The sequence below is a fragment of the Carya illinoinensis genome, chromosome 4, assembly GCF_018687715.1.
Source record: "Carya illinoinensis cultivar Pawnee chromosome 4, C.illinoinensisPawnee_v1, whole genome shotgun sequence".
Lineage (NCBI taxonomy): Eukaryota > Viridiplantae > Streptophyta > Magnoliopsida > Fagales > Juglandaceae > Carya > Carya illinoinensis.
The window spans coordinates 28,734,049-28,752,393 of NC_056755.1; the positions used below are offsets into that span (position 1 = coordinate 28,734,049).

Here is an 18,345-nt window from a genome sequence, read left to right on the forward strand (position 1 = left end):
ACGTCCATGGCAACGAAAGGCCAGTTTGGTTCCCAAATTCATCTCAATTCATTTCAACTTATCTTATCTAATCATTACAATTTTCTCAAATTTCAACACAAAAAATAATAAACAATTCAACTTTTTTAAATTCTAAAATAATAATAATATTAAAAAATAAAATTTTAACAATATTTTATTCAACTTTTAACTTTCATCTCAACTCAATTCAAATCAGCTTAACATCCAAATGCAGCCTAAATTTGAGTCATTGTCTCTTGCACCAAACTTTAACATGCCTGTTACTCTTTTTTTTTTTTTAATGTCGGGGAACCTCTCCAAGGCAGGACCCTTCGGACCCACCCATGCAGAGTAAACCTCAGTCCCATGCACCGCATGCTCAGAAAGTTTTCCTACACGGAATTGGTTAAATCGCTAGCTTTTCACTCAGAGATGTGGCCCCAAATGATTGTTTGGACCCTTGAGGTATTGAACTTTGGACCTTGAAGGGATTGATACCCCAAGACCAAGGCCTTCACCACTTGGGCCAAGGATTGTTTCCCGTGCCTATTACTTTGATTAAGTTGAATGGAAAAAACTATATGTTGTGCTCAAAATATGTTTAAATGTTTTTTAAGGCAAAGGTCTTCATAGCCACTTGGTTGATCTAATGTCTGACTTAACTAGTTCTACATTTGCTCAAAGGAAACAAGAAGATAATCAAATCTTGTCCTTGATGTTGACCATTATTGAGCTTAATATTTGCATTAGTTTGATACATTTTGACACTGCTCAAGAGGTGTGGTGGCTCTCAAGCAAATATATTCGGGTGCTAGGAATATAACTCTTATTTATGAGTTGTCTAAGCAGTTCTTTGGGTTGGAACAAAGTACTTTGGGCCTTGGAAGAGTATTATTCTCAAGTGATGAGCATAAAAGAAGAACTCAAAATGTAGCAACCTATCACTTCTTTTTGGGTTAAAACCAAAATTTGAGTCGGTGAGTTCTCAAATTTTGGCAAATCAACAACTTCCCTCATTTCCTGATGCGTTCTCCCGACTTCAACGTGCCACGTTATCTGGACAAGGATCTCATTTGAATTCTGATCAAATTAGTGAGAGATCCGCTTTGGTTGCCTCCTTTGTTGCTCTTGCCCATTCAGGTAAAGGATCCGCATGTCTTGTCTCATCTACTCAAGATCCATAGATCATCGATTCAGGAGCTAATGAACATCTGACCGGATTGTCTTATTCCTTATCTAAGTTAGACACTATGACATCTCCAAAGAGTGTTACTCTTACTAATAGTTCTCTTGCTAAAGTTACAAGCATTAGATCCACTAAGCTCAATGATTCTATATCCTTATCATCTATTCTATACGCTCCTAATTGCCCCTTTAGTTTGTTGTCCGTTAGTAAAATTACTCAAAATCTTCAATGTTCGGTGACCTTTTATCCCTCTTTATGTATGAGAAGAAGATTGGTATAAGGCATGAAGTAGGTGGTCTGTATTACCTTGATGTCAAATAGTCACCCACTCAAGCTCTCACATCCTCATAATCATCTGCTTTTGAATGGCATTGTCACCTTGGACACCCATCTCTCTCTTTTAAAACATTAAGTTAGGAATCTTAGAAATGTGTCTTCCTTTCCTTGTGAAGCATGTAAACTTAGCAAATATCATCGTGTGTCTTTTGTACCTCGAGTTGATAATCGAGCATCTAATCTTTTTTAATTGGTTCATTTTGATATATGGGGACCAATCAATATTGTACAAAACAAGTTTTGTATTTTCTTACATTTGTTGATGACTACTCTCGTATTACATGGTTGTTTCTAATGAAGGCACGATCTAAACTTCTTTCCATATTCAAAGTCTTTCGAGAAGAAATTAAAATTTAATTTAGACAAAAAGCTCAAGTTTTGAGTTCTAACAATGCTAGAGAATATCAATCTAGTGTCTTTGCTACTTAAGTAATAAAGAAATTGTTTATCAAACTTCATGTTCTTATACACCGCAACAAAATGGGGTGGTTGAACGCAAAAATCAGCATTTGTTAGATGTAACTTGAGCACTTTCACTACATATGCATGTTCCTAAACAATTTTGGAGTGATGATGTTCTTACTGCGTGTCACCATATTAAACGTATGCCTTCTCTCCCTCCAAAAACCTTTAGGTGTGTTTGCTATGTTCATTAACTTGGCCCGGGCTTTGATAAGCTTGATCCATATACTATCAAGTGTTTTTGTTGGTTATTTGGATATCGCTACGACATTCTTGTTCTTAGACGCTACATCCCTAAGAGACATTTGTTAAATGTAATCAACTTCCGGACACCCAAATTGACCTCAACTACATCCAAAATTGACTTGACTTTAAAATGCACACCCAATGGGAGATCGAGATATGTCATTAGTAAGGAAATGTCCTTTTATAAGAAGTCAATTGCAATCCCAACTCTTCTTGTTTCCAGTTGATACAGCTTTGCCATAGATGACCCATGACAGGCCCAAGAGGCATTAGCAGCTAACCTGTTAGGGCCATAACATCCAACTCCTCTGTCCATCTTCTCTAGCAAGCCAGCCACATCCTTGTACAAAGATTCCAGCTGTCTTTAAGAGTGCTTTTCTTATATTCTCTCTTTCCTCCCCACTCCCAATGGCAAATATAAAGGTTACTGCCACAAAATTGGAAGCTAGGCAAGTAACGAACTTTTTCTTCTTCACACCTCTTTCTTTTAGTGTTTTAAATTTCCTTCTCCAGCTGTTTCTCAAAACGCCCTTGTAATGTTATGGATGATGGTCGCTGGAGCTCCTCCCAAAGCTGTAACCACCTCTGAAAATAACTTAATAGTGCCATTTCCTACTTTTGTAATACTTGATTTCCCCAATGGACCATGCAAAACATACATGGACCTCTTCAAGTTGACATTCAGTTCCATTTCCAAATATGGTGTTGAGATAAACAAAGGCACTGCATAGCTCCTCAAAGAGGCTTTAACAACCTTTCCCCTCCAATCTTTTTGTTCAAAAATATGAAGCCACATAGACCGCCTCCACTGTATTTTTCCAGCATCAAGTAAGATTGTGACATGTGAAGCATTAAAAAATTCCGACCTTCCCACTATTTAAAACACTCTGCCATAGCCACCAGCCAGCCCACACTGATTCTACCCAAGTATATTTCTCCAAAAACCACCTACTCCTCTCAATGATACATAATACAAAAACCTTATCCTCCAGACTTATCAAAAACAAATAATCTCCTCCATTGCTAGCCGGAATACCTTCAATTCAACCGGCATATGTAATCAGTGGCTGCAAAACATAGTAAAAGTGTTGACTAAAACCAATTATAGCAAATAAAGAAGCTAGAGTTGGCAAAATCATGGGGGATAGAGGGAGAGATACGAGAATTCCTTCAATACAACATCCTATGATGAGCAACATGTACGTTCATGCCATTAAAGTCTATTACAATCGACCAATGGAATAATTTATGAAGAAAAAAAGTTCTAATCTCGTCCATTGTCCATTCACAATCCTCAAAACTCCGACCATTCCTCCCCATCCATATGCACCATCATAGGCAAATTGGTATCATCTTCCACATTGCTACGATTTGAGAATTACCTCAAATGCCGTGTCAGTTGGCCCCGTCTTGGCATTACACAAACTAGTCCCACTCTGGCAAAGATATCATTCCATAAGCTCATGGCTACATCACAATGCAATAATAGTTGATCCACAATCTCCCCACTTTTCTTACACAAATAGCACCAATGCAATACAATCAATTGGCATTTTCTTAGATTATCTAAGGTAAGAATCTTCCCTAGTGAAGCTGCCCATACAAAAAAAAAAAAGAAGCTTTTAGGGGGACCTTAGTCTTCCATATGTTCTTCCATGGGAATGTTCTTGTAGAGTGTGTCATGAGGGACTTGTAGTATGACTGTAGAGTAAAATTCCCTTTCTTGGTTTGTTTTTTTTTTAATAGGTAAATGATTATTAATGTATTAATAAGAATAGGCATAGCCCAAGTACACAGGGAGCCCCTTCTTGGATTGTGACCACATAATTTTATCCACTCCTCCAATCACTCTACAAGTATACACAAGGTTGAAGAAATCTGTAAATGTGTCCATTTCCCAATCTTGGGCAACTCTAAGGAAAGTGATATTCCACTAAGGAGAGCCACTAGAGAGATCCATGAGCTTTGCTACGGAAGCCTCCTTTCTTCGGGCAATGCCATATTGTGTTGGGTAAACTTAAATAGTCATCAATTGAAAAGATATCTAAGGTGCCGTTTGTATAGAGAGTTGAGATGAAAGTTGAAAGTTAAATAAAATATTGTAATAATATTATTTTTTAATATTATTATTGTTTTAAGATTTGCAAAAATTTGATTGTTAATAATATTTTGTGTGGAAATTTAGGAAGGTTGTAATGATGAGATGAGACAAGATAAAATACTTTCACTATGCAAATGGAGCCTGAACCTGAATTTACTTCAGACCCAAGCTTAGCTGAATTGAGAGAGACCAGAATTACAAAAATCATTGGCCTCGCTTTAATCACTTACATTCATTGAATGTGTATCACTAAAAAAAAGTTAAGATACATAATTTGGAACAACAAATGAACAGCATTCCCACTCAAATAAATGCATGCCGTGAATAAAAAAGAAATACCCTAGCAATCAACGTTTAAGATGTTGCTGGTATCTCTGCACAGCATTACCTATCACACAATACACCTCATTCGAAATATTGGGATTGAACTAAGCTTTGGTATACCATATAGAACTAGGACACTAGCCTACGCAATGTCCATACTTTTTCACTAGAAAATGCATCCATATTTAGAAACTTAAAATTTTGCAATCCTTTCTTAATTTATCGAGACAATTTAATTCTAATTCATGATCTGCATTTCATTTTGCGCAAGCAAAAGAACAAAGCCCTAGAATTATATCAATACCATCTAAAAGAAAACCTAATCCATATGGTAACAAATCATTACTCGTATCTATTAAAAAGCACAGAATGAAAGCAATTCAAATCACTTAACCCATAAAATAAACTGCAGGCAACCCAAAATATAGTGCATCACACTTCAATTGAGATATTAAGAAGATATGACTAAAATCAATTATCACAGCAACACCAAACTGAAAGCCTCATAAATTGAAAAGTCAGCGCATGTGTGTGCATGTGTTATCAACATGAAAATGTCAAATGAAGAAAATGAAACAAGAATTATTTATTAGCTGTTTCTATTAACCATCTCACTTCCTTCAAAGCAGCCAAATTTGAAATCAGAAGCGGTAAAATTAATTATCTGGATAAGAAATGTATGATCTGCTCCATCAAACAAAGCAAATAAACTGAAGTACACAGTACCTACCTTAAAGTTCCAGTATGACGAAGAGGAGATTGCAAAGCACGCCTACAGTTTTGTATCCAAGGGTGAGAAAGTAGTGTTTTTGCATCAGGCCTTTGCCTAGCATCCTGAAACATGTAAGAAAATGTCGGACAAAGAATTATAAGTTACCGATAAATCAAACATCAGATGGTGATTCAAACCTAATCGATTAATTTGATTCCAGTGGCATTCGTGTAATAACCTTATACATAAAACATTTTATTACTAAATAAGTAAACTTTCACCTCACCTTCTTAAAGCATTGACGCAGAAAATCAGTTATGTCAGGAGATAGACTATCAGGAATAGGAGGGTGATCGTCCTAAAAGAAAGAAAAGAAAAACAAATGTCAATGTTGCTAATCAAAGTGCGAGCAAAAACAAAATTACTGCACATTTCACAAACACAAGAAAAACTATAGGAGAAGTTACAAAACAACAGTCATGCCAACTTTGAGTGAGAGCAATATGGATACAAGATGACCAAGAAGGAAAAGTGCCACCAGAAAACAAAGCAACTTTGAGCACTTTGAGTGATAGAAATAAGTAAACCATGATGACAACCATCACTACTCCCAGCAAATAATAAAAATAACATAAATGTGAATAATTAATGATGAATGCAAAAGAAATATAATAAATGTGAATAAAGACAGATGGGCACACCTGAACAATACGAAAGAGCGCTGGCATTGGCTGCAAATCATAATAAGGAGGTACACATGTAAGCAGTTCAATCACGGTGCAGCCAACGCTCCAAATGTCAGAAGCAGCACAAACCCCAGACATTTCAATCACCTGAAAGATTCAAATGTCTGATCAAGATGAAGCCTCTTTTTTACACTTACATAGCTGTATAAAAATGAGGCAATTTCAAATTTTTATGCACACTATTAGGATTGTTTCTGTTATTAATAATGCACAATCTGCACATAAGCTGAAAGAAAAATTCTTTATCATCACATGTACACCTTGAAATGCAGGGGTCACTGCTATTTGAAATTCACAACCAGGTTTTCAAACCTAATCATAAGAACCAAATATATATTGGTCCAATGCATGGTTAAACAAACTGTACGAAACAAGTATGTTTTGTACAATCATAATTGTACAATCAGCAAGTCATTGGGAATTGATTTGGCCAAACTCAACTTCAGCTCAACTCAGTGATTAAAAAAGTCTTCATAAAACAAAATTATAATCATCATACAATAATACTCATATAAAGTTGGCTCGACTCATATAAGCTCGTATAAACTCGAATAACTTTGTATATATTATTTTTACAGTCTTATACTTAACTCTCCTTTTTTTTTTTTTTTTTTGTATAGGTAAAAGTAAGATTTTATTGATATAAGAGGCATCGGCCATGTACACTAGTAGTATACAATGAACATGCCTAATTACATCAAAGCACTAGTGAGAGTTACAAGCAAATCATAAAGGTTATCCGTATTACAAATAATGGCTGAAGTCCAAGAAAATAATGTATTGTACAAAAATCGTTTCAGCTCATCCATAGAATGCTCCATGTCTTCAACACACCTCTTGTTTTGTTCCAGCCACAAGCACCACATAATGCAGTGAGGGATCATTCTCCACACAGCAGCAATGTGGGCATTTCCCCCAATACCTCAACTGCAGCACATAATATCCCTAACTCTTTTAGGCATGACCCACGCCACCCCTATCCTATTAAAGATCTCATACCATAAACAACGGACCACTTCACAATGTAATTAAAGATGATCAACTGATTCCCCATCACTCTTGCACATAAAGCACCAATCTGAAATAATAATTGTTTTCTCAGATTGTCTGAGGTGAGAATCCACCCAAGAGATGCAGTCCAAACAAAGAAAGCAGTCTTGGAAGGTACCTTGCACTTCCGGATAGCCTTCCAAGGATAGCTATGATCATTAGAAAATCCCAAGAGAGCCTCATAGAAAGATTGCACCGAAAATTTTTTATTTCCACTCGGATTCCACAGCAGCCTATCCCTCATCTCATTGCCAATTGACATAGCATATAACGAATCAAAGAAACCAGTAAACATGTCCAACTCCCAATCTTGAGCCACTCTTGAAAATCTCACATTCCAATAGACAGCACCGTTGGAGAGTACCAGTAAATCAACCACAACAGCCTCTTTATCACAAGCAATTTGGTAAAGCATAGGAAACACCTACTAAAGAGCTGTGTCACCACATCACACATTGTGCCAAAAGTAAACATTGATACCTCTTCCAATAGCGAATCTGAAAAACTGAGAGAATCTTCACCATCCAGCTCTTATTTTTTCCACAATCCCATGAAATGGGCCCCCCTAACTTAACTAGAGCACCAACCCCCCCAAATGCTCCCATAATTAGACTCTATCACTTCTCTCCATAAGCCCTATCCTTCCCTATGATACCTCCACAACCATTTCCCCAAAAGTGCTTTGTTGAAGGCCCTTACATTACGCACACCCAGCCCACCACACATTCTTGGTGAGCAAACTTTATCCCAACCCACAAGATGGAACTTGGTTTCATCCCCTATTCCTCCCCAAGGAAAGTTAAATTTTCCTCAATACAAGAAGCCACACTTACGGGTATCAGAAAAAAGGAGAGAAAATAAGTAGGGAGACTAGAGAAGGTGCTCTTAATGAGAATCAATCTACCACCCTTGGACAGATATATCCATTTCCACCCGGCCAATCTTCTTTCAATTTTTTCTAACACACCATCCCAAATAGATTTTGTCTTGAACGCAGCCCCCAATGGAAGATCAAGATCGTTCAGGGGCAGCAATGAAGAACCATTTCAGACTTCGAGAGATTTACCTTCAGGCCTGAAACTGCTTCAAAACAAAGTAAGACAGCCCCCAAGTACTGCATATGATCGCTATCTGAATCACAAAACAGCAAGATGTAATCAGCAAATAGTAAGTGAGATATAATGACACCTCCCACTGAGAATCCAACATTAAAGCCTCTATTAACAGCTGCACTCAACATACAACTCAATGCATCCATAACAATGACAAACAGCAAAGGGGAGAGAGGATCCTCTTCTTAATCCCCTAGAGCTGTTAAAGAGTCCTTCTTGTGCTCCATTCACCAAAACCAAGTAGCGAACCGTAGTTATACAATGCCTAATCCATGAAATCCATCTCTCCCTAAAGCCACACCTCCCAAGTAGATAACACAAAAAATCCCAATTAACGTGGTTGTAGGCCTTCTCCACGTCCATCTTACACAAGAGTCCAGGTGTACCCTCCTTAAGTCTACAATCTAGGCATCCATTGGCAATCAACACTAAATCCAAGGTTTGTCTCCCCTTCACAAACTAATACTACTCAAAACCTTACTCATGCGATTGACAAGCACCTTTGAAATTATCTTATACACCCCCTTAATGAGACTAATAGGCCAAAAATCTTTTACCTACACTGCCCCAACTTTCTTAGGGATAAGAGCAAAGAAAGACGCATTAATGCTCTTTTCAAATTTACCAAGTGTATCACTCCTGAAAAACCTGCATAATATCCTCCACCACATCCCAACAATCGTGATAAAAGGCCATCGAAACCCATCCGACCCCAGGGCTTTATACTTGGCCATCCCACGAAGCACCCAAAAAACCTCCTCCAATTCAAAAGGTCTCTCCAACCACACAAAGCTTACTTAATCAATATTCTCAAAAGGCAAACCATCCAATTTGAGACTCTACAGGGATTTTTCAGTAAGTAAATCTTCATAGTAAGTGACAATAGCCTAATTTGAACTACTATGTGAAGACTGGAGATGAACTCGCAAACATCTTGCCAAAGGGTGTATCAACCAGCCCAGTTAATTGAGAAGCACAACCATGAACCCACAAAGCATAACCATGAACACAACTATATGGCCTATTGCCATGGCTTCACATTAGCCATGCAACCCAGCCTAGTTAATTGAGAAGCAAGGAACGACCAGAATCCTATTGTAGAACATTAATATTTCTTGTCAATAGCAAATTATATCCTTCCAAGATCCTTGTATTTCTTTTCTTCTGGATATGCAGAGAAGCCTCCTCAAAAGAGGGTTTTGCAGAATCTTCATTTTAGGAGAAAAGGATCACAACACCAAATACCAAACATATCTTTAATAAGACAATGCACCCATCCTCAAAGCCAACTACTGGGGATGGCTGCATTAATATAATACACCAGTTCAATATTTGCTTTATACAAGTAACATGCATATGATATACATCTATCAGCTCATAAGGAACTATTAACTAGCCCAGCCTCTCTAACTAATATATTCACTGAACTTTTGTTATTCAACCACGCCTATCTATGAAAGAACCAGCACAAAAACAAAAAGGAAAGAAAAAGAAAAGAATCCCAACATTAGTGCTTCCTAATATCAAATAAGGTATACTACAAGTAACTAAAACAGACATCATAAAGAACAAAAACTCAACTCCACTCCACTCCACCAAGCCCTAGTCCCATTATATAGAAGTTGGCTAATAATCCTAATCAAGTGATCTGGGTCAAACACATGCATTGTTTACAAGTTAAAAATTTGTATTTATCAGTTGGTCCAGGCAGGACTTGAAATGCATCATAGAGAACAAAGGCTAATCAAATTACTATAAAAATACTATAACTAAAGTACCTCTGGGGCCATCCAATAAGGTGTTCCAACAACTGAATGTGTATTTACATCAGCCTCTGTCAATTTCGTTGCAACACCAAAATCAGCAAGTTTCACAAGACCCTGAAAGCATAGATTAAATCAAGCCCGTAATTAACAAAAAATACAGAACTTCACAGACAATGCTAACTGATTGATATAGAACAATAAACCCAGAGACGAGAAAACAAAGTTGTAAAAGCAGATGAAGCTTGTATGTCAGGATGACACTGCAAAAATAACTATAGCCATGCAAACACATGCAAGGTATGAGACTGAAGCACCACAGCAAATTTGAAGCGATATGAGATCAATTCGATGATTAAAAACATATAAATTAAGCTGGCTGATCATGAGAATTTGTTAATGAAGTGGTAAGACGGTCAAAGACAAAGCACCTGGTCCAAACGGTTTCTCTATGGGATTCTGCCAAACAAAAAAAGGGTGAGACTGTGGATCTCTTACTGCACTGTGAGGTCACTAGATCACTATGGGATGATGTCTTTAGAAGATTGGAGCTAGCCTGAGTTATGCCTGCTATGGTGATTGAGCTCTTGGGCCATAGGAAGAATTTGGACTGAGTTCCACATATCACAGCTATGTGGAAAATAGTTCCTCTATGTATTCTTTGGTGCCTATTTTAGGAACAAAATGATTGGACTTTTGAAGATAAGGAGAGAACATTGGAGGAGATTAGATTGTTCTTTGTTAAAACTCTGTTCCTATGGGTGAGTGTTGTAGATTGTAAGGCCTAGATTTTCATGATTTTCTTGTTTCTATCTCTTCCTCTCAACTAGGTGTAAACTCTTGTACACCCCATGTACTTGAGCTTTGACTATTCTTATAAATATAATCTTTTACTTATCAAAACAATTTGTTAATTTCTTTCTTATAATCATCAAATAATGTTCATTTTTTCATATAAGTATGCAAAATTTTTATTATCCATCACATCTGCCAAAATATCAACTCGATTAGCTTAATTCTACCATCATTGATCACTTCATTAACAAGCCACAGCAGAATAACTCCACAAATTTCTCATTCAGGGTAGCATGACACAGAAGAACCAATAAGATTTTTGTTCTGAAAAAGCTATCATTGGTGGACAAACACTAGTTGTACTCAATCTTTCCCGACGAGTTACATTTAAATCCACCAATATAACAAGGCAAAATCCACCAGCTAGTTAATCCAATCAGTTCATCCCATAAAAAACTTCTAGGACCATCTAAGTTAAGATTATAGCCCACACAAAAAGCCACTCAAAACAATCACCAACATTTCCAAAGGTGCATGCAAAAGTATACTCCCCCACACAAATATCAATCTTCTTCACCACCCTTCTATCTACATAAGAAAAATCCCCTCAAAGCTCCCCTTGAATTTAAAAAGCACCAATCTACCATATGACAGCCCCACAAACTTCTCATACTATCATGAGATTCAGTGCTCCAATTTGGCTTCCAAAAGAAGAATTGTATCACCCTTCCATTTTTTAAGAAAACTCATTATTCTTAGTCATCTCATCTCATTCAGCCCTTGAACATTCCACAAAAGTAACTTAGGCTTCATATAGAACTAATAGCATGCCTCCCCTTAACTCAATCCCTACCAGCACTTCTCCCTTGGGGGTCATAATTAGCAGCACATGATAAGCTCCTTAACTCACTATTGCCGTTTCCACCTTTATTGGAACTAATTCCCCCATCTTGCCAATAACGATCAGCCTCAATAGCAGTAAATAATGGCATAAGTTCCTCTTCAAAAACATCACCAAAACCCCCCACAAAGTGTTGAAAACTTTTCACTTTTTCCAATAGCCAATCTGACATCCCTTTCTCTACATCTCCCAAATTCTCATAATCAATAGGTAAACAAAAGTCCAGATGGACCAAACCATAAGGCTGTACATAAACAAGCAGACATCCCTGCGTGAGTCTATTGTCCCAGTCAATGATACATTGACACACGACCTCCAATTTGTGGTGGTCCACCAACTCTTCAGATTGTTCTAAAGTCCCAACGTACAAATCACTCTTCTAGACCATCCCAAAAGAATTTTTTTCCAAAGGTAAGGTTTTTTCTTTATCAGTATTTTTTTTCCAAAGGTAAGTTACGCAGGTCCCTTGAGTTTCATGGAAAAGAAATTACCTCCACCTAGGACTCTTCTCCCGACCCAACCCGATTTAGGTGTATTCCGATTAGCCGATTAGCTGTTTACGTGATCAGGAAATACCTTAGGAAGAATCGGGTGTTCCGACCCCTTTTTTTTAAAAAGAATAAATTTATTTATTTTAAATACTAAAAATAGCAGTCAGTGCAGTCACTGTATCTGGCGTATCATGAATGTCCAATCACAAACGGGCGCTGCCAAAAAGTGAACATACGAAAAGAAAATAAAAACTCCTTAGTAGCTAATTTAATTAGTTGCTTAGTTGCATAATTATTAAATATGTGTTCACCTATGAATACCAACTTCCTATTTGTAAAGCCAGAACATCCAGCTTCATCTTCGTGCCCCAGCTCTTCTCCTCCTTTTCACTCTCAACCATGGCTACCCAAATACATGGACATTCAGCCTCCATTAGCGAAAACCTGGAATTAGAAGAGTGATTTTGTTGAAGATTATGATGAAGAGATGGGTACGTCTTCTTCTCATGGCTGTTTCCGGGGGCTCCGCTTTGGATGGTGCCTGCATAACAATGTCACCCATAGACATCTACTTCTGCAACAACACAGAGAGAGAGCAAAACTGGGTGGTGAATAAGTTGAGGCAGGTCAAGCAGTGTTGGGTAGCCCGAGCTCCTATGCGAACAAGTCGCATCCTTCAGTGTTGCCCCAGTTGATAAATTCATCTCCGTACAACAGCAAAACAAGAACCGGTTTTGGCGAGACATTTCATGTGACCTACTTCTCCGATTCAATCGAGGACCACAAGATCAAAGCAGACATGGTTGAGAGTTTCGACGCTCCTTTCTTAGCCGCCTCATCTTCCTCAAACCTGTCTTATATTTCTTCTGCTCCCAACTCATCTATTCAAACACCAGAACTTTGCACTACCCAAATACCCTGTTCATGAACAAGCTGTACTCCATATTGAGGATGTTGCTCGAAAACAATGTTCGAACATGAAGCGGAATGCAAAAGGAGAGTTCTCGCCCGAGACCCGCTTTAGTACCGATATGTCTTCAGTGGTGTCCAACCACGATATGGCTCAAAGGTCTTTTGAAGATCAAGAGTCCGGAGAAATCGAACAATCAAAGAACGAAGATGGGAGGGAAGTCAAGGAGACTAGATTCTGGAAAAATGAAGGCTAACTTAATGAGTATCGGGTAATTACCCAATCTCGAACCATTTCAAAAGAAATAAATCGGAGGCGGAACACTTCACCTGTTTCCTGTTTCGGGTCGGGTCAAAATAAAAATAAAAAATGGTACAGAATGCAGTTTAAATTTTCAGCCCTACCTCCCCCCCGTGGTGAGGAGAGGAAGTGGAGTTTCAGATATAGTTCATTAGCACTGTCAACAAAATATAAAGTAGTCCAAGCTAGAAAACAATAGGAAAAAACCACCAGATAATTTGTCTAGAGTATATAATGCAAGATGCATTTTAATAATGAATAGACAAATAAATGTGTTTTATAAATTATACAAACATAATTTTTATACACCCTTAGGAGATCTTTTCAGGTTGAACAGAACTAAGCTTTGATCCCAACTCCTGAGATAGGCTAAATCATTCCCTTTTCTGCGCTAGAACTTTTTCAAGACAAAAATAGTTTAAACATCGGGCAGCAAATGAATTATTAAAAAAAACCTTCTGGCTCACTTTGTCAATTATAAAAGCATGCACTGGATCGTTAAGAAGAGGAAACAACATTCTTAATGCTGTTTAAAATAATTATTTAAAAAATAAAATAAATCTGTAATATCAACAACAGCAGGATTACCTCCTTAGTTGTCAATATGTTAGCACCCTTAATATCCCGATGTATCACACCCTGTTCATGTAGATAAACCAAGCCTTCCAAAACCTGTGTCACATTGAATTAGCTAAAAACCTCAGGAAACTTTAACCCAAACGACCAGGAATAAAATATTAGCAAACCTGAGCAATGTAAACGGCAACCAGCGATTCTGGAAAAGGTCCAAACTTATTTGGCTTGATAATGTTCGCAAGTGAGCCATTCTCCACATACCTATGTGAACCACAAAAAATAAAAAAATAAAAACCATGAAGCTTTTTGAACGGAGGCTCACTCTAATTCTTCCAACAAATACAAAACTTTTACTTACTCGAGGATTATATGAAGGTGAGTCTTTGTCTTTAAAGACCCAAGATATTTCACAATGTTTTTGTGATTCAAGTTCTGCAAAAGAAGAATCATATTCCACACAGCATTAATAACACATTGAATGACATTTCTCTTAAAAGGTATTGGTCATAAACTTTAAATTAAGGGAACTCAAAATATTTATCGTTAGTAGCATTAATCATATGCTGAAGTTTGAAAGGCTGTCCACAAACAGCATATCAGCAAACATGCAGAGCACCACACATGACATGCGTGACAAAGAAATAACGTAAAATTATGGGCATGTTTGGTACATCAAACATCAGAGATATTTTCTCATCTCACTCCATCTCATTCCCAAACCTACAAACATAAAATTCATCTTACTCAAATTTTTCAAAACACCAAAAACTCAAAAAGTCATTTTTCAAATCATATTTACAAAAAAAAGAATTAAAACGAAAAAATCTCAACGCCATGGGCTGGTGACCACCAACCTGTGGTGCTCCTCTGGCCACCATAGGCAGCAAGATCCCCCACCATGGTGGTCAGGGTTTTCTGGCCACCTCAGGCGGCCCCATCTGACCAGCCCCATGTTGGCCAGACACTCTGCCCATGAAGGACAGCCCAACTGGGCCACCTGTGGTAGCAGCCAATGCAGCCACCATTTGCTGTGATTACTTTTTTTTTCCTTTCATAAATTTGTTACTTATATTATTTATTATATCAAACATAAAATATTTTTTTACTATTCATCAAGCCTATCAAAACCTCATCTTAAAAAGATTTTACAACCATTCACAAATATTTCTCTACTGTTCATGATCTTATCTTACATCCAAACATACCCTAAGACTAAGGACCACCGCTTATGATAAGAGCTTCTCCTTTTACAGGTAGGTTAGATATGCACCCAATGGTCTCAAACAAATGACTCAACCACAACAGCAACGTTACACATGGGAGAAGCGCGTTTTATGCAAGGTCTTTGGCAATTGAATAATATACCATTGGGGTATATTATTCAATTGGCAATGTAATGTATCAATTAAGAATCTCATGGGGTTCTCATTTAACCCAAAGCCTTCACGCACAACAAAGGACAGCATGCATTAGTGTACTATACCTAAGAGTGATTCGAACTTTGAACTATTAAAAGGAATATAAAATTAAAACCATAAAATAATATATTACAACTGAGAAAAAAACAAAAGAAAGAGAGAATGTACCTTCAGTAAATCAATCTCTTGCTAACATGTTTAAGCGTCCCACCAATGAAAGGATAATAAAAATAAAAAGGCACACAGTGAGCCAAATTAACATAGTGGAGATATGGAACAATATATTATGAGAAGATAGTATAGCAGAGTACCAATAACACAAAAAAAATTATTCTTATAATGCTCAAATAAGCAATCCAAAAGGCACCAGAAGTGATATATGTACATGGAGATGAGATTAACTTTATGGTTGCCATGCATGCATAGATATGATGAAGGAACTAATCGCACCACCTTAAAGGCCCATACAGGCATGAAAATGGAAATTCCTCATGTAGATCCTATTTAGAGCTTTGATAATCATGGTAAAAAGGAAAAAAAGAAATACACCATCATGGACGCAGTAAGAGCTTATTTATAAATTACATTTTCCATCTTGCACCCAGTAAATGTTCATAAAATTATTACAATAATTTATAAGTATCCAACAAATCCATTAAATTGATAATGCTATATCTGGATTATGCTTTCTGCAGACTTGCAATTCTGAATTATTAAGGTAATTAAATAGATTGTGCCATACAAAATAATCAAAGTGCTATAATATGCTGATGGAAAAACCATGAAATAATATGAGGAGAATGTTCAGGAAAAGAAAAAATATAAACATACAGAAAAGAAAGCCATTAAAACTTATAATAAAAAAGAAGGGAATACCAGTTCCTTAGAGTCCATCTACCATAATAGACCAAAGATAAACTTTGTGGTTAAGCATATCCAACTTGCATTAATTTTTAAAATCATAATAACACCAATAATATGTGAGACCCACGAGTCCCACAACCGACAAGATGCCAACAACCAGCACAATTGCTGTGAATGTCATCCCATAACCAAATAGATTAAAAAATTTGGCACCCAAACCAAAACTCATTATCCATAAGTCTTGATAGAACGAAGTAATGGCCCTATAAAAGTTCAAGCCATAGCTAGGCTTATACTCCAAAAGTACTAATGAGTATTACACTTGGGGCCCTTTAAAATCATTATTAAGGGCAATAACTACTCCCTCCCAAGAAATGTGGATCCTATTCACCTCATCAAGTTCTCAATCTAGGATATTACAATCTCCCTCCCAAATCTCTAACCTTCTTGTCAAGTCATTCTGTTATAGATGACAAAGCTCAAAATCCCACATTTCTGGCCAATATCTCTCTTATACCATTTGTAATAATCCAACGAAAATAGGTTTGGTGGTGGATTGAGGGTTTGCAATTTGAACATCTTCAACAAGGCTCTTTTAAGGAAATGGCTGTGGAGATATAATTATGAGAGGGAAGCACTATGGAAGGTGGTGACTGATACTAAGTATGGGAGTATAAGGGGGGGTTGGTGCTCTTATGATAATACCTATAAGCATATCGACTTCGATTATAATTATTCATAAAAGCTTGAGCTCCCAAACCATTTTCACCTAAAGCCATTCCACATAAGCTTTTGATAAATTGTTCATGATGAAGGATCTATTCATGTAGGATATAATTCTATAAATGGTTTGATAGAAGGAAGAAATTCCAAACAAAAGAATTGGAACCCGAATATAGGAAAAGAAAGAAAAACATAGTGATACCTTGACAAGCTACCCTCAGGTTTTAGTGATTAGGCTGGCTGCAAAAGGATTAATTGGAAAGTTTTTTAAATCTTCAAGTTTTCATCAACCATGAGAAGACATGGTAAAAGGTTCAGGGTGTATCTTTTTAATTTTAGAAAAAGATTCCGAATGTTTTCCCCTCTTCACCCCATAATAATAGACATAACCCAAGTACACAAGATGGTATATAAGACATAGCACCTATCTAGGAAGAAACAGAGGATACAAGAAAGTCATGAACATCACGGCCATTACAGTCTACAGCTAAGGCCCATAGAAATAGAGTTCTAATACAAAGAGATCTAAGTTCCTCTATTGTGTGCTCCTTGTCTTCGAAAGGCCGATCATTTCGCTCCTGCACCAACACCACAGAATACAGATGGGAACCATCTTCCATTAAGCTTTGATTTATGGGATACCTCCCAGCGCTGTCCAGCTGGCCAGCAGCGCTGTCACGGAGGCTGGCATAACTCAAGCTAAGTCTAGTTTGCAAAAAACTTCATCCCATAGAGCTCTACCAAGCTCACAATGCAGTAAGAGATAATCCACGATCTCGCCAATTTTCTTCCACATGCAGCACCAATCTAATATGATCCCCCCGCACTTCCGCAAATTATCCATCGTCAAAATCAGAGATGTTGTCCAAGCAAAAAAAGCCGTTTTAAGAGGTGCCTTGTTTCGCCAAACCTAAAAATTCCTTAAAGTTGCCAACTTCCCAATCTTGGGCAGCCCTGTTAATGTTCCATTGGACTTGGTCCCCAGATATCACCATTAGATTAGCCACCGAAGCTTCTTTCTCACTTGCAACACAGAAAACTGAAGGGAATGATTCCTAGGCATTATTCCCACACCATAAATCGCTCCAGAATTTTATTCTAGAGCCATCTCCCAACACAAGCCTAGTGGGACGAGTAAAAATCCCCGACCATCGTCTAATGTGCTTCCACACTTCCACCCCATAAGCTCCACTGACATCTCTAGTGCACCAACCCCCCCCCCCCCCCCAAAAAAAAAATCTCCATATTTGCAATCCATCACCAACTTCCATAGAGCTTCCAGTTCCATATTATCACCGCAACCATTCCTAAGTAAGGCTCGATTAAAAG

At 37.4% G+C, this 18,345-nt stretch overlaps 1 protein-coding gene across 5 annotated transcripts in view; it reads right to left on the reverse strand.

The window, feature by feature from the left end:
• LOC122307720 (MAP3K epsilon protein kinase 1-like) overlaps positions 1–18,345 on the reverse strand; it is a 65,515-nt gene that overhangs the window by 42,502 nt on the left and 4,668 nt on the right. For all 5 annotated transcript variants that reach the window (XR_006241808.1, XM_043120782.1, XM_043120781.1 and 2 more), the window contains exons 4-11: positions 15,598–15,618; positions 14,370–14,443; positions 14,182–14,272; positions 14,024–14,107; positions 10,054–10,155; positions 6,069–6,200; positions 5,654–5,725; positions 5,386–5,489 (exon numbers count right to left, since the gene is read on the reverse strand). Coding sequence is in view for 4 of the 5 variants with exons in the window: in XM_043120782.1 (XP_042976716.1) it covers positions 5,386–5,489; positions 5,654–5,725; positions 6,069–6,200; positions 10,054–10,155; positions 14,024–14,107; positions 14,182–14,272; positions 14,370–14,443; positions 15,598–15,618 (680 nt within the window). In the remaining variant the exon portion in view is untranslated. The remainder of the gene's footprint in view (positions 1–5,385; positions 5,490–5,653; positions 5,726–6,068; positions 6,201–10,053; positions 10,156–14,023; positions 14,108–14,181; positions 14,273–14,369; positions 14,444–15,597; positions 15,619–18,345) is intronic.